This window comes from Copadichromis virginalis, linkage group LG22 (genome assembly GCF_057382275.1).
Source record: "Copadichromis virginalis isolate Kocher_CV1m ecotype Utaka linkage group LG22, C_Virginalis_male_GT1.1, whole genome shotgun sequence".
Classification (NCBI taxonomy): Eukaryota; Metazoa; Chordata; class Actinopteri; order Cichliformes; family Cichlidae; genus Copadichromis; species Copadichromis virginalis.
The window spans coordinates 5,048,267-5,064,980 of NC_140638.1; the positions used below are offsets into that span (position 1 = coordinate 5,048,267).

The 16,714-nt window shown below is 40.8% G+C and overlaps 2 protein-coding genes across 2 annotated transcripts; both read left to right on the plus strand.

The window, feature by feature from the left end:
- Window positions 1–537: 537 nt before the first annotated feature.
- On the plus strand, window positions 538–2,604 carry LOC146682488 (C3a anaphylatoxin chemotactic receptor-like). The gene is made up of 2 exons (XM_085446288.1): window positions 538–714; window positions 1,663–2,604. The coding sequence occupies exons 1-2, from the start codon at window positions 538–540 to the stop codon at window positions 2,479–2,481; spliced, it is 996 nt and encodes a 331-aa protein (XP_085302414.1). The 3' UTR covers window positions 2,482–2,604.
- Window positions 2,605–11,157: 8,553 nt separating this feature from the next.
- LOC146682489 (formyl peptide receptor 2-like) lies at window positions 11,158–16,524 on the plus strand. Its single transcript, XM_085445978.1, has 3 exons — window positions 11,158–11,227; window positions 13,969–14,152; window positions 15,303–16,524. Exons 2-3 carry the CDS (start codon window positions 13,976–13,978, stop codon window positions 16,119–16,121), a joined length of 996 nt encoding a protein of 331 aa, XP_085302104.1. The 5' UTR covers window positions 11,158–11,227; window positions 13,969–13,975; the 3' UTR covers window positions 16,122–16,524.
- The last annotated feature ends 190 nt before the right edge of the window (window positions 16,525–16,714 follow it).

Consider the following 16,714-nt stretch of genomic DNA (forward strand, 5'->3'; position numbering starts at 1 on the left):
CATAAGCTCCCACCCCCTTTCCCCTATTTACTGACTGCTAATCAGCACTTTTTCTTCTTGTGTTACATGTATTTGGTTTTATAACCGCAGTAACCCACCATGAGCTCTACACATATTTAATATTTACATATGTATACATATGCACATGCGTACACGTGTACACAAACTTGGTGTGTAGTTGATGAGAACATCCAGTCAAAGCCCTTTTCCTTGTACTTTGCAAATCATTATTTTTGAACCACTTTTTAAAACTGAAATATGCTTGAATATTTCTTCCCCCAGTCTGTTCCACAGCTTCACTCCACATCCAGAAAAGCAAAACCTTTTTAATGTTGTACATGGATGTTTTAATGTTAACTACCAGCTCAAATTGTATTCCCCTTCTCTTTAACGAAACAGTTTGGGAACACGGTAAGGAATTTCAGTATTTTTGATTGAGGTAGTGAGGCCATTAAATGATTTTCTACACTGTTTACTCAGGAGATTCATGCTGAGTAACATTTTGCACTTTTTCTGTTCTTTCTTTCTCAGCACACAATGTTTCCTAATGCCTCGCTGCTCACCGACACTCTCAAACCTGAGGATGACCAGGCAACTACTGTGGGCATCAATTCCATAGTGCACAATGTCACCATCGTCCTCTTAATGCTCACCATTGTGCTCGGCATCACAGGGAACTCCATGGTGATCTGGGTGGCTGGCTTCAAACTTAAGGTGGATATAAAAAAAACAAAAGTATAATATGTTTCAAATGCCTTCTGAGCTTGCCATTTGTCTTTTTAACAAAAGCTCAGTGAAAACAACAACTTGGGGTTAATATCTTGGCTAAAGAGATTTGGTATGCAGACTGGAGCAGCCAGGGATCAAACCACCTCCTGATCTGCGGCTAACCTTATCTTTCAGGTTTAGGTATAAAAAATACTTGTTTGGGGTTAAGAATGGACCAAAATACATCCTTTTACAGTAAAAAGTAACAGGTTGACTAACTTAGGATGACATTTGCAACCACAGATCATTTTTAACTAAGTTGAAGATGTTTCCTGTATCATACGAGAAGCTTATTGAAGAAGCAGCTTTTCAGAGGTGATGCAAACACATACCAACAGGGACTAGAAAGAGAGAGCACATTTGTCCCATACAGACTCCTCTTCATTGGCTCGCTGTTAAATCCAGAACCTACTTTAAAATCCTTCTTCTTGAATACAAGATCTTGAATAAGACCTTGAAAAATCTCGATTTTCAAGATTGCTTATATAAGCATACAGTTAGCGTTTGATCAGGTGACTCTGAATCCTCATTTGCTTCACAGGAAGCCTCCAGGCTTAGTCTGGCTGTCCTATCTTATAAAACTAGCATTACCTGAGAGCATTAATCTGTAGCTTTCGCAAAGCAGACACTCCGGTGTGCAATGGCTTCCTTGTGGTTGAGTTCTATACATGCAGGTTTTTGAACTGACACACAAGAAATTTAACTTCATATGTGGTAATAATACCTAAACCTTTGAAGTGATGTTATCTGCTTGTGGTTATATGTTTTTTTAATGCACAGCTTTTGACATAAAGAAATCTCCATAGATAACATGATCCCAGTCAGGTTACTTACTATTTTCTAGTTTTTTACTCTCTTCTTTTTTCCATCTTTTATTTTCTTCTACGTCAACAGCTGACGATCACCAATGTGTGGCTGGTGAATTTGGCGATAGCAGACCTGATCTTCTGCTTCACACGAATCTTCGCCCTCACTCGGCTGTTCCTGTCAGACCACTGGCCTTTTGGCCTCTTCCTCTGCAAGTTCTATGGCTTCTTCAAATACACCAACATGTTCTGCTCTGTGTTCCTGCTGGCTGTGATCAGTCTGGATCGAGTGCTCTGCATCTGGCAGCCTGTCCTCACAAAGCGTCGACGCACCCTGTGGACAGCGAGGGTGATAGCAGTCTGCGTCTGGATTGCAGCGATCCTCTTCAGCATTCCCTACTTCATCCATCGACAAACTTACATAGACGACAACAACCTGACTAAATGTTCTATGAACCCAAAAAAGATGGAAGAGGCTCACAACAGCACCAAAGCTGCTCTCTATTCCATCCGTTTCTTGTGTGGCTTCATATTTCCCTTCATGGTCATTCTCATCTGTTACATCCTGGCTGGTGTGGGCATCAGACGTACCCGTTTGGTGGCAAAGTCCCGGTCTCTGCGTATACTAGCATGTTTGGTCATTGCTTTCTTCCTGTGCTGGGCACCTTATCACTGCCTCCAACTTGTGAGAATGATCAATGGTGATAATGCTGTGCTGAAAATCTGGTTTACTGTAGCACAGAGCATTGCCTTCTTTAACAGCTGTGTGAACCCACTGCTTTACTTTTGCATGGGGCTAAAAATGAAGCATGGGCTTAAACAAGGTCTGATGGGAGTTTATACGAGGGCTCTGGCAGATGATACAGGTGGCCAAATTACTCAGTGCACTGATCAGTCTTTGGATTAAAGCTCTGTGTTTACAGCACTCTTTTAGCAGCAGAAATGAGTCGGGCAGCAGTGGGTGTAAATAAAGCTGAAGGTTCTCTCAGTAATCCGGACTCTCAGAATATTATATGCCCATGTTTTCGTTTTTTTTTTTTTTTTTTCTACCAGTGTAACTGGAGTGCAGACATCTGTCTGTTACTGAACTGCAAATCTTTTTTTTTTTTCATTTTAATGCAATTACAGTGTGTATTTTTGACAAGATCATAAATGACCTGTCACCTGGCTACATCTGTAAGTTTAAGGCTGAATCAAGTTTAGGTAAGTGTATATTTTTAAAGTAAACTATTTCTTTGCTGTAAAGTAAAAAAAAAAAAACAAACATACACATATGCACATCATGTTTAGATCTAGATATGTTTACCATAGACTATTTACATTTTTTTTAAATGCCCTCAAATTTATGGAATGGTATAATTTTTAAATTGACAGGCAATATATATCACACATGTAATCTGTATCACTATTGCAACATTTTACTCAAATAATATATAAACATCAAATAAATTCTGTATATGTACATATTTGTGTTTGTGGATCTCTTTCAAAGTTTGTCTTTGAACACTTTTTTTTACCTAAATTCTGTTAAATGCAACAATTGTGGACAAAATCCTGTTGCAAGTAAAAGTGTGGATGCGCTGGATAGTCACTTAGAATCTATCTTTTCCTCACATCCGCATAGCAGCTTGCCCATATCAGTAGCATCAGTCACTGAAGAGGAAATGTGCACTGTTTTATCAAGCTCAGCAATGCCTCGGCACCTGGACACCAGAAGCAAAATTTCCTTGATCAAGGAATTGACCTCACAGTCCATTGTTCTTTCAGTGGGCTTGTTTCAGTTATTGTGCAAATGTACTGTTTATGAGGTTGGGGAAACCTGCAGTCAGCTGAGACTGAAGAAATCACTTGGATAAGTGCTGAAACGTTTCTCCCACTGAAAACAGATGTACAGGATCAACCTTTTGGAATCTACTTAGCTGGATGATTGCGCATGCATCAAGAAATCTTATTGGGTGTTAACCAAAGTACTGTGGATTCAAACTTGTTAACTATTGGGTTTGCCAGTTTATATTCATCTGGAACTCCTCTCGGTATTCCCATTGCATCCATACATGTTGGAGAATTTTGTGTAAGATCAAAATTGTCTAATATAGACTGTCTACTTAGATTTCTGGACTGCTGTACCTTTTGCCTATGTCCTATAACTGTTACTGGCAGTCCCAACTGGTACCTAACCAGATACTAGGGAGGAAATTTAACAGCCTTTTCCCTCCACAATATCAAAACAAATCTACCCATGATATCAAAATCTTGAGGAATTTGACCATAAAGTCACATTCATTGTGTTGTTACCCCAGTCAGGGCTTATCTCTCCCACTTTGGTAAGATTCCTCCGTGTCAGACATGTATAATTACCCTCGTTTGGTGTGAAAACTGATGGTGTGGTCAAGTCGGGTGCTATAGGAAACAAAAGCTCAGGACAGAACAGTTATCAGTCATGTGTTGACTATGCAAAGCTAGTATACATTTAAATTCCTCTCGATCTTCTGGGTATAATGGTACATTATAATTGGATCTATCAGGGTTAAACTCAATGAGTTAAATTTTGTCTTTCTTTTTTGCGACATCAATAACATATGCCCTTACTAGTTGTATTCTACTTTTTACTGATTGACTACCTTCAAGGAAAAAAAAAAAACAGTCCCGTGGACGAGTTCTTGCTATTACATAAATCCATTTTGGATGTGACAAATCGGCCATGTCTTTTCTTATATACAAATATTGTTTTGGCTATTTTACTCTTGAAAGTTCGATTAGCATTTTTTACAATGCCCTGCAATGCTGGATGGTAAAATGCTTCACAGATGAGTAACACCAAGAGCTTTCTCCACCTCTGCCAAATGTTTTTTGGAGCAGAACCAAAACCGAATCCACACAGGCAGTTCAGGAAGCTGACCCAGGGCTGGCTGCATGGACTCCCCGGAGCCTCCAACGGAGACGGAAGATGGCTGGAGCGGCTCCTCAGACGCTCCAACGGAGACGCATGTCTGGGCCCCTCGAACCCCCAGGGGAAACAGACAGCTGGCGCAGTTCTCCAGAACCCCCAGTGGGAACAGACAAAGGACCAGCATGTGTAGGGACCTCTGGCGAAGATGAGACAGATAGCTGGAACAGTTCTCCTGAACTGCCAACGGAGACAGATGGCGGCGTGGGAGCGTACTGGATGGCCTCTCCTGAGGCTCCAGTAGGAACAGATGCAGGGTCAGAAGGTGCAGAGACCCCTGACTGAACAGTTAGCTGAACAAGTGGTTTAGCTAAAAGGTAAACAAATGCAACCGATGCATGAAACTATACATTTTTAGACATAAGTTGGAATGGCCACCGTTTTCTTTGTGAGTATTTATTACACGGCGTGCTGCGGGGAAAAGCCTGTTCTAACGTTTCAGTCTAAGGTTTATTTTTTATCACCTGTCGGCTCTTTTTTACTTCTCATCCGTAAATAATCTGCTCTTTCACGTGATTCAGTTTATTTTGAAAAGTCTCAACAGGATCTTGAGCTTTATTGTGAAAGGTTTATGTGGAACATAAACAAGCGGACACGCGATGGTGTTACCGTCGTTGTTGCTAACGACAACGTCCGTAGTGTGGTTATATTAAATATAAGAGAAAGAGAGAACTTCAAGAAATTAATATAGCCACTACAGTGACCATCAAAACGATGAAAAAATATTGCTGTAAAAAGTTTATTTTGCGACACCATGAAACAAACGATAGCGTAAAATGAAACGATAGACGTTTTTATATCGTCATCCGATATATATCCTTATATCGAACAGCCCTACTTTCAGGGACTCTTTCAGTCCAAATTGTTCAGATCTGCTTAAATGATGGCGAGATTATCAAACTAAAATTTCAGTGCACTGTGAAAGTAACAAAAATAAAAAGTGTGGTTATATTAAATATAAGAGAAAGAGAGAACTGTAAGAAATTAATATAGCCACTACAGTGACCATCAAAACAGTGAAAAAGTATTTCTGCAAACGTTTATTTTGTGACACCACTAAACAAACGATAGCGTAAAATGAAACGATAAATTTTTTTATATCGAACGTGTGAGGAAGAAATTGAACTCACAGATAGCTGCATGCTCGAGTAATCATAGCTCTGTTTCCCTCCCTCTGATGCGTTCTCAAGCAGCTCCTGCTCTGAAAATGTGTAGCTTGCTCATCAGCTTAGAAGTGACTGCATGCAAAACAACAATCAGACTCACTCACACCCGTGCACACACACAGGCCCATTCTGACGTCAATAACGAGCCTCCCTTCGCGTGTCCTGACACGAGGCTCCACACAGTCCTTGAATGTAGCTTTACCCTGCACGTTGGTAAAGGCTTTTATGTCACCCTCGGTGATGGGCCCCTTCTCTATGTGTGCCCGACACTGGGCCTCACGATCCCCGATCATGGCTCTCCCCGAGAGACTTAAGTAGTTCCCAACTACACTCCGTATATACGAAACTGAAAGTATAGTCATACAAAGTTGTTCCCAGATGAGATCTGCTTTGGAAGTGTGGATCCGTGCCCGTCGAGGGGGAGACAGACACTATACAACTGGCCCAGCAACAAACCTTACGTCCTGGAACTTCTCTACAGGCCACCTAAGGTCCTGGCTGATGTCAGGCTTCGGCCCGTCGTTCCCCTCCTCGGCGAACTAAGATCCCACATCCGCCTCGAAGGACCAATTAAATATCAGGGATTAGGGATGGGTATCGTTTAGGTTTTATCCGATACCGGTGCCAAACCGGTACTTTTGAAACGGTGCCGGTGCTTAAACGGTGCTTGAACCGCTGCTTAAAGAATGGAGAACCCAAAATTGGTCCAAAAACTTCTCATGTTCAGCTGGTTTTTTTTTGTAAAAAGATAACAATGTTAGCCTTTTCTGCAGCTATAGGGCATATATGGTATCACTCTTGGCTGGAAGCAGTGCTTAAACAATGGAAAAAACACAAACTTTGTCCAAAAACCTCTCATGTTTAGCTGTTTTCCACTTTGTCTTTGGTCATTTTAGCCTTTTTGGCCAGGGTGAAGGGAGTATCTGCCATCAAACAATAAGGCAGCCGCATGTAGCTATGATGATGTTTGCTAGTTCACCTTACATGCATTAATGTAATAACGTGGTTAGCCTACTCAACGTAAATTACACACGAACAACATTAAGCTACGCAGAGAAGAACGGCTGCTGCTGCATCATCATCCTCATCATTTCTGCTACACCGGCAGGGCTAGGGGCCAGGACTCTCTTCTTCGGGTTTCTGGGGGATGTTGCTAACTCCGGGTCCGATAACAGGCACCACACCCGCAGTAGATGCGCTCGGTGTGAGGTCTCGCAGCAAGCTATCAAATACGACGCATTTTTCGGCTTTTAAAAAAACCGCTATGCGTTGCCAGGTGTTTCATTGGATTTGAGGTGTGACCTCCTTTGCATAGTATCACAGTATCAGCTTAAAGCACTTGTTGCAGGCTGCTGAGTTTGCATCTTTTGCTGTGAAGTACAACAAGACTTTGACTGCTTCACCTTGGGCATTTTTAATCTGTAGCTCTGCTCTAAAAGAATGTACGTACCTGGACCCGCCCACTATCCTCGTAAACGTAAAATGATTGGTGATAATTCAAAGTGTATGACATCTCAGGAAAAAAAAGCACCGAAATGTGCGCTGCTTTTCGGTCTGGTTACTGCCGTTTATGTCCGAACCGGTGCCATCATGGCACCCATCCCTATCAGGGATATATACCTGAAACTGCTGGATAAGCAGACACTCACTCAAGAACGAGATAGCACAGCACTCTTTATTGCATTTGCTGAAAAGGAAGTAGCTGCCTCCGAACTACTTCAACTACCTTCCCTCTGCAAGCTGCTTTCATTGGTTAGCCTCATGAATATGCATTTTACAAATACATGTGACATGCCTAAGCAGGCATATCTAAACAACATCAGTCTGTGTGTGTGTGTGTGTGTGTGTGTGTGTGTGTGTGTGTGTGTGTGTGTGTGTGTGTGTGTGTGTGTATTTCTGTGTGACTTCCTGCTGATTACAAAAGGGTCATCTATGCTCCTCCAGTATATGGCTCAACTTTAACGGTTCACCATATACAAGCATAGGCGAGCCACTAAGTGGCCGGGAGTGACCATTCCTCGGAAGATAAGGAAACCAGGATCTCGCATGTAATGTGCCTGTAGTTAAACATTACGGCCTCCCCACAATTTAAAGGCTGGGGAGGAGAACAAAAGAATATCTGAACATACTCTTTAAGACAAGGCTTACAACCTAAAGCACAACAATAACAACATTTCATGAAATCACTCTAACAGCGTACTCACTTATTTCCTCATACAGATTACAGTGTTTACCCTCCACTGCGCAGCACCTGATCTTATCAGTTCTGTACGTTATAAAAAGTTTTTGTTTAACCATGCACGAAATCCTAATCCTTCATGCACAGTAAAATGTTTCCTCTTTTTCTGTTTGGTCATGTTCCCTCTAGTTAGGCAAAGGACTTATGAAGGTTTTTCTCTATGATTGCAGAAACCAGATTTTTACTTAACAGCTCTTTTCCTTTAAAGTGCTACTGTTTTTGCTTCCCTGGTAAAATCTCTTTTACTTTATAACATGTTAACTTTCTGAACATATCTTGTTTTACCAACAACAGCATTGTTAACATCTTTATCTTATCTTTGTGGCTCTTTTGGGGAAAGTTATGTAATTTAGGACTACTGTAGAACATTATTTACTCCATTAAGCTCTCACAGCAAGAGTTTTTCTTTTTTTTAAATCTTGCATTAAAAAAAGAAAATAGAATTCCTAAATCTTTGGAAACTGTAGTAGCTGAAAGGACTGATATTTAATTTCCAACCCCTATGAAGACTGGAGAAGAATGTTTTCAGCTACAAATAATCCATGAATCAGGGTTGAACCTTGAAAGAGGCTGTACTTTTTTAAAATGCCTTACAAGTGATCTGGGAAACAGCTGTTTCCATACCAGGACATGATGTTCTGCGTGAAGATGCTTTCCACAGCACCTGTATAGAAAGTCCTGAGCATCCCTGGAGAGACCCTGAACTTCCTCAGTTTTCAGAGGTGGTACCTGCGTTCACTTGGGGTGGGATGTAAGACCATCCTTAGACTATAACCTGAGTTTTAATATTTAGAGATCTTGGTTTATAGATTTCAACATGAGCCATTAGTTTCATTTTGTTTTTGTCATGGTCCTGGTACTTTTACTTTTGATAGTTTTATGTATTGTGACTGTGGTCCCATATGGAAAAGAAATAGTAAAAACTTATATGTGATTACTCATGAAAGTGGCCACTTTCTTATTACTTTCATATATTGTTTTAGTAAGTATCCAAAACATACAAGTTTCATTATATAATTTTTCAAGGGATCTTATATATGTTTTCACTCTTGTATGCTTTTCATACAAGTTTCACACAAGACAGATACAAACTTTATAAGATTTATATATATCTTTTCCATATGGGGTGTTTTGGTTTCCCTGGGTTTAGTTGTGTTCCCTGTTTGGTGTCATCCTTGCCTGTGTATCCCCTTTTGTGTTGTAAGGTCTCTGTGTTAGTCTGCGTCTCTGAGTCTGTGTCCGTGTGTGTGTGTGTGTTTCCTGTTCTACATTGAAGGTCCGTGTCTGATCTCAGTGTGTTCAGTTTACTTTCCCCTGGTTCGTCAGGTCTGATTACTCCCAGCTGTGCCCTCCTTTTGTGTCTCATTCCCTCGTTATCCTTCTGTGTATTTAAACCTCGTGTCTGCCTCTGTTAGTTGCTGGTTCGTCTGTGTTATTTGGTGTTTTCTTGTCTGTGAATCTCCCGCTGGCATCCTGTGAATTCTCCCTGCAAGTTGCTTTCTCTCGTGTTCAGGTTTGTTGTTTAGGTTTTAGTTTTCCCAGTGTAGTGTATTTTTAACTTTGGTTTTTCGCCTTTTGTTTGTTATCACTCGGGTTCTGTGTCAATAAAGCCCTCTCACTTCACTGCATATCTGCATCTTGGGTCCTTTGTTAAATCCACACGGCTTGCTCCGGCAACTAGTGATGGGCAGATGAAGCTTCCTGAAGCACTGAAGCTTTTCATCCAATTGGTTCACCCCAGCGCAAAGCGTCTTGAAGCTTCATTTGCTCTAGTAGGACATCTACAGGACGTAAAAATATTAGTTGGCATGAATTTGACGGGTGTGGCCTTTCGCACACAGCCTGTAAATGTCAACAACAAAAGGAGTGTGTAAAACATGTATATTGTAGTGATGGCAGTATACTGTGTATATTTATACTGGCAGTACGGAAAATGATCATTTGGAAATGCTTAAAATGGAAATGATCATTTACTGTGAGGTGTGGTTGTGGTGTGGACAGTGGTTGTGCTTTTGTAACGTTGAGGTATGTACAGCTACAGACTGAGGCTTTGAGCCTCAATCCTGCCCACATTTTATTCTGTAAAAACTAAATTTTCACTGCTTTTATGACCTTTTTAGTGGGGAGAACATAGCTAGGATTTAATGATTTATCAAATCTTTTAAATCCTTTGTCCTCCACAATGCTAAATGGCTGGAGTCCTCGATCACCTTGCCAACCAGGTTTTGATCTATTTGAGATTGTTCTCCTGAGGAAAGACAACAAAAACAAAGCGCTAATATAAATATCACACACGTAACTTATTACAGTTGTATAATATTGTTATATCATTTAGTTACATTACTGCATGCTATATTATCATTTGATGGCTCACCTGGTCTTGCTCCACAATCGGTGTTCCCCTTATTCTCATGCAAAGCTCTGTAGTGCCTAAGCATGGATGAGGTGTTGTTGTTATATCCCAGCTCCCTGGCACATAGCAAACACTTCACCTTGTACAAAAGTAAAGGCGCTTAACATAAATTGTATTGCACCATCAGTATTATGAAAATACATCTTCTGTAGAAATTTACATACCTTGTTGGGAGATATAAGATCAAAATGTTCCCACACAGGGGAGGACATCCTCCTCTTCTTAGCTGGCTCCATTCTCTCCTGACTTTCTCTCCTCACTCTCATAAACCTCCAAACTGTCTCCAAACTCACTAACTGCAACTCTCCATCAAACACCCACATTTTGAATGAAGTCTGAGGGCTTTATATTGCTGTCAAAGGTTCGGCAAAGTTCGAACCACTTCCTGAACCAGTCACGTGGTACAGCCGGGCAACGAGGCTTCGGACGTCATTTTCAGCTCCTCCCATAAATGAAGCAAGCCTCGATACGTGCATCGCGGAAATGACCCCTCAATTACTCAATACCCCTCAATTATTATTTTTCTGCATTTGGGTCTTAATTCTGCAACCTCTGACATTATCTATGCTTGGGCAGCTGTGTGTCTGACAATCAGGGAGGTGGCATGAATGTGGTTGTAAACAGGAAACAATAAAATAAAACAAAAATGCTATGCATGCAGAAAGAAAGGTCTTTTATGTGTTCATGTCTTTAAAGGACGATAAAGAAAAACACATGATGAGAAGAAAAAGAGGAAGTGGTGTTCGTGTGTATAGTACACAAATTTGACAGAAAGTAGATAACAGCCAAACTTGATGTAACCACAGCACAGATGTGTATCTCCACTTCTGCCTCTGTTCACTAAGACTTAACCAACGCCTCAGCTCTAACATCAGTTCAACATTTCAGGTACGAAACTTTGTCTTGGTCAGATTTCTCAATTTTTATTCCTCCATTAAGACAAATACTTGCTACCGTTACTGTAGGGTTTATAAACAGTGAGTTTTCCTGCCTTGTTCACCTGTTCAAAATAATCTTCCTCTCTATGGTATATCAGAACAATGATGCTCACCGTGAGCCTAAACTAACCAAAGAAGGCATTGTGTTTTGTTTCTTTGATTGAAGTCCGGTACACATTTAATTGACAGTAAGTTAAAAAGAAAAAATAGAAAGATATGAAAATTTTCACTGTAGTTTAACGGAGACCACAAGTCTCTGCTAGAAGATTTTGAGGGAAGAAAAAAAAACACTTTGTCGGTACATTCGCTCAGTCACTAATATATTGTTACATTGAGGATAGATGTCCAAAAATAATTTATTCACTGAAAAATATTTGTGGACACTACATCTTTCCTTCCTCAAAACTGTAACAAAATCCATGGAAAATGACAACTGAGAAAATGTCATCAGTTTGCCAAAGAACACGAGAAGCGCGTTACTGGACTTTATAAGATTGAACTAATATTTTTGGCAAAGTGTGGTAGAGGGGTTTGTGTATCATAAGGATCCAGGAGCTATGTTCTCAGGCCCAGTTGGGTCCCTTTAGGGCAGGGGTGTCCAAACTTTTTTCACCGAGGGCCACATACATAAAAAATATAGGAGGGGCTGGGCCACTTACTAGAAATTAGGTATATAGTCTAAACTTTAGTGTATTAAAGTTAGAAAAATCAATTAAAAGTGGTCAAATATGTTATATTGTTGAATATAATTAAAGACAAAACTTTAAATATATTCAACAATATTTAAGTTATTAGGCTTAGCAACACACCTATTAACGTTCATTTGAAACAGTTATCAACATTAACAGACTGAACTGGACTTAATAACAGGAGTGCATATAATTTTAGTAAATTATTCTGGTGAGTGTCATCTGCACTGGGTATGTAAATCGGGGCATCCAGCTGCGGTGCTGATCCGATGCCACTTGTGCCACAAATAGGAAGAATGTCACTTGATCAAAGAGCAAATCTGCATCAGATGACATCAACTGACTTTGTGTGTGCGCTGTGCACAGCGGTGTGTAGTCTGTGTGTTAACAAAAAAACACATATAAGAAAGTGGTGCACAAAAAGCAGGGTAGTGACAGAATTGATGCGCGTGATTGATATTTAAAGCATGTGTACCTGCACATGCATGCTTATTAACCCACAGGTACTGTGGAATATATTTTTTACTCACCTAAAGTGGGAACGGCATTGCACTCAGTTGGAGCACTGATGCTGCGCTGTGGACCGAAGGATGGCTGGTTGGTCTGGAGTAAACTTAGTGGTTGAGATGCGAAGGACCTCTTGGAGATCGCTCATTTTGGTTCTTTGCTCACATATGTATGTTGAGCCAAATAGACTGATATTTTTTTTTTTTGAGTGGCATCATTTAAGTCCCACTTTGTGAATTGAGTCTGACAGCTTCAAAAATATCCATACCCGTTGTTGTGCCTTTTAGACTCTTAAGATCGAGCAGCTCCTCTGAAACTCCAAAGTTCTCATCCACTCCCCACAAAAAAATTAGCAGCTGTCCGATGTCTGTGGCATCAGTGCTCTCATCACATGCAATGGAGTAAAAATCCTGCACTTTTTCCGGACACATTATTTAGGCAACTTTAATGTGGCAGTATTTTATGAGGTCTCCATCTCAAAAAGGCTTGCCATGTCTTGCGATGAGTTGGGCGACTTCAATGCTGGCTATTGTAGCCTTTTCCTGGACCTTTGAGCACGAAAAAAAAAACTGTTGCTGACCCTGCAGGATAGCTACCATTTGCTTTACTTTCTGCTCTCGCTCAGCACCAGTGTAGGATGCATAGGCCTGATGTTTGATTTCATAATGACGTCGTACATTATACACTTTTCATAACCGCCACAGTTTCAGTGCAGATCAAACAGACACACTTCCCCTTGAATTCTTTGAAGAAATATTCACTCTCCTACCATGTCTGAAATTTTCTGCACTCACTTTCTACCTTTCGCTTCTTTGGTTCTGCCATGTTTAGTAACTTGAGGTAAATTTCTTCTGTGATTGTCCTTTTTGATGGAGCAACTGCCTTGATCAACAGTAGCTCCCCCTGGTGTTAAAACTAGGAAATGCAATACACTCAAGCAAAAGCTGAAGTGGGGGCCATATTCTATTTTATAAAATTTCTTGTGGGCCTATTAAATATGGGCCGCAGTTTGGAAACCCCTGCTATAGGGTCTCCCAAGGCAAATTAGTCATGGATGAGGGGTCAGACAAAGAGTCACTGAAAAAAAAACAACTTAAAAAACACAAACCCTATGACATCAGAGACATCACTGCAACAGTTTACTCTGCTTAACTGGTCACTTGGGTTAACTGGTTCTGGGCAGTTAACCCTGTCCCACCCCAGGCTCAAGCCCTGGGATGGGGGTTTGAGGATGTTTCTCTATCTCTCTTAGCCCATAGGATCCAGCCTATTGGCTAACCTAAAAGAGCTGCACACATCTGTCTTCCTGTTAGGCACAGGAAAGGCTGTTAGAGGTTTTCTTCACTGTGGTTTAAAGATATGATCAATGCAGAGAGAGGCACTCAAGCAACGCAGCAAAGTTGCATGTTTCTTTTGTGCATAGTTTTTTTTGTGTCTGTCTTAAAGGTGCCATTTTTAATTTTTTCTGTTCTGTTTCTGTTTTTTTCCTTCTCAGGCACACAATGTGTCCCAATGCCTCGCTGCTCACCGACACTCTCAAACCTGAGGATGACCAGGCAACTACGGTGGGCATCAATTCCATAGTGCACAATATCACCATCGTCCTCTTAATGCTCACCGTTGTGCTCGGAATCACAGGGAACTCCATGGTGATCTGGGTGGCTGGCTTCAAACTTAAGGTGGATATAAAGTATATAATATGTTTCAAATACCTTCTGAGCTTGCCATTTATCTTTTTAACAAAAGCTCTGTGAAAACAACAACAACAACAACTTGAGGTTAATATCTTGGCTAAAGAGATTTGGCATGCAGACTGGAGCAGCCAGGGATCAAACCTCTTACTTTTTGATCCAAGCCTGCCCTTATCTTTCAGGTTTATGTATCAAAAGTACTTGTTTAGGGCTAAGAATGGACCAAAATACATCCTTTTGCAGTACAAATTAACAAGTTGACTAACTTAGGATGATCTTCATTAACTAAGTTGAAGATGTTTCCTGTCTCATCCGAGAAGCTTATAAAAGAAACAGCTTTTAGAGGTGCTGCAACAAGTACCGACAGGGACTAGAAAGAGAGAGCACATTTGTCCCATACAGACTTCACTTCATTGGCTCCCTGTTAAATCAAGAACCTGGTATAAAATCCTTCTTCTTGAATACAAGATCTTGAATAATCATCAAATCTTGTATAATCTCTATTTTCGAGATTGGCTTATATCAGAACTTGATCATGTTACTCTGGATCCTCCTTTGCTTCACAGGAAGCCTCCACGCTTAGTCTGGCTGTCCTATCTTCCTCACATCACCTGCAACTGGTCTTGGCAAATGGCCGCACCTCCCTTAGCTTACTTCTGTCAGAGATTTCTTCCTGTTAAACGGGAGTTTTTCCATCCCACTGTCCTCATGTGCTTGCTTACGTCATCCACTTTCAGTGACATGTAGTCAGGATTTTGGAGAACTACATGGAAGCATGTGTGGGGTGGATGAAAACCCCTCTCATCCCTCTGAGTGGAATCGTGTTCGCAGAGCATGAATCTGCTGTAGCCTTCGCAAAGTGACGCTCTGGTGTGCAATGGCTTCTTTGTGGTTGAGTTCTAAATGCGCAGATATTTGAACTGACACACACCAAATGTAACTTCATATGTGGTAATAATACCTAAACCTGTAAAATTATCTTATCTGCTTGTGGTTATATCTTTTTTAACACACTGCTTTTGACATAAATAAATTGGCATAGATAACATCCCAGTCAGGTTACTTGCTTCTTCCATTTTTTCTATTTTTTTCTTCCTCTTATCTCTTTTCCATCTTTTATTTTCTTCTGCCTCAACAGCTGACGGTCACCAATGTGTGGCTGGTGAATTTGGCGATAGCAGACCTGATCTTCTGCTTCACACGAATCTTCTCTCTCACTCGGCTGTTCTTGTCAAACCACTGGCCTTTTGGCCTCTTCCTCTGTAAGTTCACCGGCTTCTTCAAATACACCAACATGTTCTGCTCTGTGTTCCTGCTGGCTGTGATCAGTCTGGATCGAATGGTCTGCATCTGGTGGCCAGTCTTCACAAAGCGCCGACGCACCCTGTCGGCAGCGAGGGTGGTGGCAGTCTGCGTCTGGATTGCAGCGATCGTCTTCAGCATTCCCTACTTCATCCATCGACAAATGTACATGGACAACAACAACCTGACTAAATGTTCTGTGGACCCGAAAGAGAAGGCAGAGGGCTACAACAGCACCAAAGTTGCTCTCTACTCCATCCGCTTCCTGTGTGGCTTCATATTTCCTTTTATGGTCATTCTAATCTGTTATACCTTGGCTGGGGTGGGAATCCGACGCACCCGTCTGTCAGGGAAGTCCCGCCCTCTGCGTGTAATAGCATGTTTGGTCATTGCCTTCTTCCTGTGCTGGGCACCTTATCACTGCCTCCAACTTGTGAGAATGATCAATGGTGATAATGATGTGATGAAAATCTGGTTTACTGTAGCACAGAGCATTGCCTATTTTAACAGCTGTGTGAACCCACTGCTGTACTTTTGCATGGGGCTAAAAATGAGGGATAGGTTTAAAAACGGTCTGATGGGAGTTTATACGAGGGCTCTGACAGATTATACAGGTGGCCAAATTACTCCGTGCACTGATCAGTCTTTGGATTGAAGCTCTGTGTTTACAACAATCTTGTAAAAGCAGAAAGGAGTTTGACAGCAGTGGGTGCAAAGTTTTTTTTGAGTAATTGTGATGCTCGGAAGATTACGTGTCCATTTTTTAGTTTTTAACAAATGTAAACTGGAGTGCAGACACTTTGATCTGTCTGTTACTACACAGGAAATCAAATTATTATTATTTTTATTACTTTCATTGTATTGTGAAGAAGGCACAAAGATCGTAAATGTTGCTCAAAAAATGTACATATGTATATAATATGTTATAGATCTTGATTTTTTTCTTTAACATAGTAGACCATTTTTTAAATGCCTTCAAATTTATGAAAGAGTATTATTCTTTGATATCTATTGTCCATCAATGCAACTTGTAATCTCTATGACTGTTGGAACAATTTACTCAAACAATATCTAAAAATCAAATAAATTATGTATATGTATATATTCGTGTCTCTGTGTGTGTGGTTTCAAAGTTTGTCTCATAACCATCTGACGCCTGACATGCAGTTTTTATGTTATTTGGGGCCGTTACTACTGAAACGTTTCCACACACACTACTGAAAACCAAGGCGTTTCAGGTGAACAGGA

What these genes read in the sequence shown, in the direction of transcription:
- LOC146682488 (XM_085446288.1), top strand. Translation starts at nt 538, where the DNA reads ATGTTTCCTAATGCCTCGCTGCTCACCGACACTCTCAAACCTGAGGAT. An exon ending in TGGCTGGCTTCAAACTTAAG is followed by an intron (nt 715 to 1,662) that starts GTGGATATAAAA and finishes CTACGTCAACAG; the next exon opens with CTGACGATCACCAATGTGTG.
- LOC146682489 (XM_085445978.1), top strand. Translation starts at nt 13,976, where the DNA reads ATGTGTCCCAATGCCTCGCTGCTCACCGACACTCTCAAACCTGAGGAT. An exon ending in TGGCTGGCTTCAAACTTAAG is followed by an intron (nt 14,153 to 15,302) that starts GTGGATATAAAG and finishes CTGCCTCAACAG; the next exon opens with CTGACGGTCACCAATGTGTG.